The sequence below is a fragment of the Temnothorax curvispinosus genome, unplaced genomic scaffold (assembly GCF_003070985.1).
Source record: "Temnothorax curvispinosus isolate PA1 unplaced genomic scaffold, ASM307098v1 QBEX01000230.1, whole genome shotgun sequence".
Lineage (NCBI taxonomy): Eukaryota > Metazoa > Arthropoda > Insecta > Hymenoptera > Formicidae > Temnothorax > Temnothorax curvispinosus.
The window spans coordinates 654-5042 of NW_020210010.1; the positions used below are offsets into that span (position 1 = coordinate 654).

Sequence of the window (4389 nt, forward strand, 5' to 3'; positions counted from 1 at the left end):
GAAATAAAATATGATGGCGTATACCCTTCTTTCGCACTTGGATAGCCGTGACGTCGATGTTGTAGTGTTTTCTGGTGATATTGTTACAGTCGATTCCGCCGGGGTCGGCGGGTTCCTCCCACACCCCGAGAGTCGTCGGGATCTCGGCCTTCGGCGTGTCCTCGTCGCCATATCCCACGCGGAGGCTCTGGTGTCCGACGTCGAAGATGATAGCACCTACCTCGTCTGGCGTAACAATCACGAACAGCCACGCGGAATTAGTGCGGCGTGTAATCGCAATCTTTTTTCTAGTCGGAATAATTATGGAGCGCGGCCCCGTACTTACCACCGCCGTAGACACCACCGCTCATAGTATCTGAAGGGAGAGGAAACCTGGCGCATGCCCAGATGGACTGTTTCACCCTTACGACGTGTATATATGTATACACACGTATACACACACTCGCACATGCAAATGTACATGCACACATTGCCGAATCTGTACGAATTGAGAGGGTTGCATGGTTATACATATATCCTCTTAAGACTAATCGATCGCTGGTTACAGCGACGAACATAATGATCTTTTTATAGAATGTAACACAACATAATTCAGTTTAGTTTAATATTTTAAGCAACTGATGAATAGCAATTTATCTATAAATTAATATTTTTTTTCTATAAATTAAATCGCCATGAAATCTTTAGAAAAAGAATATTGCGAAAATAGATAGTAAATATTAGTAAACTCGCCCTCGTAATGAACGGGATTGGAACCACCTAGTATCAGTTCACCACCCATCGCGGACGAAAAATCTCCGTACAGGTTGTGTAATTTTGTATTGTACATTTGCATTTTGCATTGCATGAAAAGACAAAGTATATAATTAAAAAAATAGTTTTAAACACACGTGAGACATACGGAGAGATACATACCGATTTAGATAAAAACTAAAAACGTGTCGGAACTCCTTGTGTTGTTCGAGTAGGTTGTTAAAGACAGGTAGGTTGTTAAAGCCAAGAATCTTTCGAAAACCAGTTAACGAGAGGTAACCCATCGCCCCAAGACACCGTCGAATTTTGTATTGGAGAGGGATCTTGCCAAATAGTCCGTCGTTTCTCCGCATGTTTGGAATACAACCTTTAAGGCCAGCAACCTACGAAATGTTGATATTAATATAATATAATCGCGTATGTTTTTTTTTTCGGAGAATAACAGCACCATGTATTCCTTAAAAAACTTTCATAGATTATGATTATAATTAGAATTGAGTCGGACCATTTACTTGACGATGATTTACGATTACTATACATCAGTAGACAAGGACCCAAACACACAGCCATCTTTTGTAATAAAGAAAAAATAAATCATTCTGTGATATATATGTGGTGGACTTTGTATGAACATACTTATTATGTTTCACTGCACAAAAAGTAATAAATATAATTAAATCAGTTAATATTGAAAAGTTTAGAAATATAAAAATTTCCCTTTATTAATCTAAGTATATAACTAACAGTAGTTTAAATCATCAAATGTATTTACGTTTACATCTTTTGGTTTAGCACGTGAGCTGTTTTGCATAAAAAATTATTTGTATCTTTAAAGTAAGCGTGCTAAATAATGTAAATAAAAGAGTATGTTAGTATGGAACTTAGCTACGTAATATTTACCTTACCACTGATTCGAATCTTTGAAACGGTTGCTTTAAAGATTTTATAATTTTACATGAAATGTAAATGGAATAGATACAATTCTACAGCATTATTCTTATCTTATATTTTTACTTGATATCAATCATTAAACAAGAAAAATATAATTAAGATCATTTTAATACCTAAAACATTAATTTTTTAAATACAAATGTACATATAGGAATAATAGAATGTCTGGGAGAGAGGTAGCGATGTTACGATATACTTACAGCAAGCAGGGTAGCTAACGTTGCAGTCTTTGGATGGTACCCAGAGATCTGATGAACCAATATCGATAAGTATTTTAAACGTCTGCGCTGGGGTTCCAATTGCGATAGTACCGTAGTACTGAAGATCTTTATAATCTAGACTTATACCCAACTCCGGCATTCCCGATGAACGCCGTAGTCTCCGTTGAAGATTTTTCAAAAAAGGATGTCCTGTATAACGGAATTCTTGAAACAACATAAAAAAAATTTTGTTATAATATATGCGTATATGTATCGTATAAACGCGAATGTATGTACATATATCGTAGAATATAAATACGAATTTCTAACAATTTATTTGATCATTTTCAAGCACTTTTTATTTAAAAACTATTAAAGCCTCAACATTTTGACATTAAGAAATAAATGCTATCTGCATTACGCATTAGAATGTAGTTGAGTATTTTAAGTGAGATTGGTGTCATCATGAAAAGACTTACTCGACATAATTACTCGATAATCTTTCATTGTGTATTATATTTTATTTAAAACTAGCAGTAGTTAATACATTATGCAAGTTTCTAAAAACAACAATTTTAAAATATAAGTTTATAATATTAACGATAGTGAGATACCTAAACCAGTTTTGCAATATCGTAACAATTTATTAATTAGAATACATACGACATGATAATTTTCGTATCGACAATTTGATATCTATGTGTCAAGAATTTTAAATAATATTTATTAATAAGCAAAAGATTTATGCGTATATACGTTTGTGTAAGCATAAGAAATGCAAAAAGTTATATATTGGTTACAAATGCGGTATGTCATACTCTTATACATATAAGCAGAATATTATATGATATCTTGTACTCGTACGTAAGCAGAAAATTTATAAGGATAAACGAGATAATATTTTTTGGGATGCTACATTAAGATGAGATTGAAAAGACGATATATGAAATCAATATTCAGTGTAAAAAATACTTTATTTTAATAGACTTCTATACAAGTTGTGTTCACAATATCTAACAATTCGATAGTTGCCGAAAGAACAAGATGTACCATATCGTTGGTACAATAAATATTGCATATGTCTTTCTTCTAATTCTCACATACGTATTAATTTAAAAATATACCATATAAATAGTCCATATAAAATTACAAACCATATGTCGGTCGATATTCTAAAAAAACTATGACTTATTTGTTTAGCAATGTCATTTAGATTTCCTAATATTTAATGATAACTTTATGAGAAGGCAATCAAAATTTAATTTCTTGCAAGGGCGAATCCCACTTGGTTGTTCCCCATGTCAAATACGGTGTAGTACCGACCAATAAATACATCGCCCAAAATCCACTCTACACCATTAATCGGATTAACACCTTGGAAGGCGAACACACAAAGGCTTTTTGTTACCTATGAGACATTAAATATGATATTTGTATTCCAAAAACAATTTAAACCTTTTTATAATAATATTCCTTACCTTCAACATATAATCTTGACCAGTGAGTGGTAACGTCTTACCACCTATGACAAAATTGATATAGGGCAAGTCAGAAATCTCGTTGCAGGGCACCTTTAAACGAAGGTCAATGTTAGTAATCCATATTAATAATCCGTAACTTATCAAACATTTATTAATTTATTTCAATAATTCATTTGAAGTAGTTGAAAGCTACCATTGCAGAAGGAGATAATCAATTACCTCATCGACAACACCAATCTGTCTCTGAATATCAGCGATAGCCTCCGGTGGTCCACCTATCATAGAGAAACCCGTGTCTACGATAGCTTGACAGCCGTCCGAGCAAGAGTTGTAATTTTGTACTTGAATCCTACAGTGGGATAGCATTGCCAATTAGCTGACATATAATCCGCAATTAACATACGTCTAATTTAAAAAAAAAAAAAAAAACTACATACTTATCAATTTCGATCTGCCAGAATCGTGGGCGGGTTACATTCACATACGTAAACTCGCCCATGTAATGGGAAGGATTGATGTTACCCAATAGAAGTTCACCGCCTACGTAATTGTCCTCGTAATTCCTGTATAGGAAAGACAAAGTATGTAATTTAAAAAATAATATTAAACACATGCACGTGAGGCATACGGAAAGATACATACCGATTTAGCCAGAAGCTAAAAATTGGTCGGGACACCAAGTGTTGTTTAATCATATTTTGGAAGACAGTAGGCGTTTTATAGAAAGATAAAGCGGGATAACCCATCCCAAGAACGCCGTCGCATTGTGACCGGTCCCATAAGTTTGTCGAAAAATTAAATATTTCGCCAAACTTTTGCGATGTAACTTTTAAACCACCAATCTACGAAACGTTGATATTATTAATAAAGTATAATTGCGTGTTTTTTTTTCTTTTTTTTTTATATATAGAATAATAGCAACATGTGCTTTTTAGAAAATTTGCATAGATTACGACTGTGATTAGAATTAAATATATTATTTACTTGACGATGACTTACCTTTA

General features: G+C 33.5%; 2 protein-coding genes across 2 annotated transcripts; both read right to left on the reverse strand.

The window, feature by feature from the left end:
* Positions 1–24: 24 nt before the first annotated feature.
* Positions 25–2013, reverse strand: LOC112467987 (the record flags this gene model as incomplete). The annotated part of the gene is made up of 4 exons (XM_025037003.1): positions 1905–2013; positions 733–1136; positions 326–478; positions 25–225 (listed from the first exon to the last, which is right to left on the reverse strand). Coding segments are annotated over exons 2-4 (469 nt in total), but the record flags the coding sequence as incomplete, so codon positions are not given.
* An 872-nt stretch (positions 2014–2885) lies between these two features.
* LOC112468058 (aspartic proteinase A2-like) lies at positions 2886–4234 on the reverse strand. Its single transcript, XM_025037120.1, has 5 exons — positions 4028–4234; positions 3823–3948; positions 3605–3734; positions 3383–3475; positions 2886–3312 (listed from the first exon to the last, which is right to left on the reverse strand). The coding sequence occupies exons 1-5, from the start codon at positions 4129–4131 to the stop codon at positions 3163–3165; spliced, it is 603 nt and encodes a 200-aa protein (XP_024892888.1). The 5' UTR covers positions 4132–4234; the 3' UTR covers positions 2886–3162.
* Positions 4235–4389: the final 155 nt, after the last annotated feature.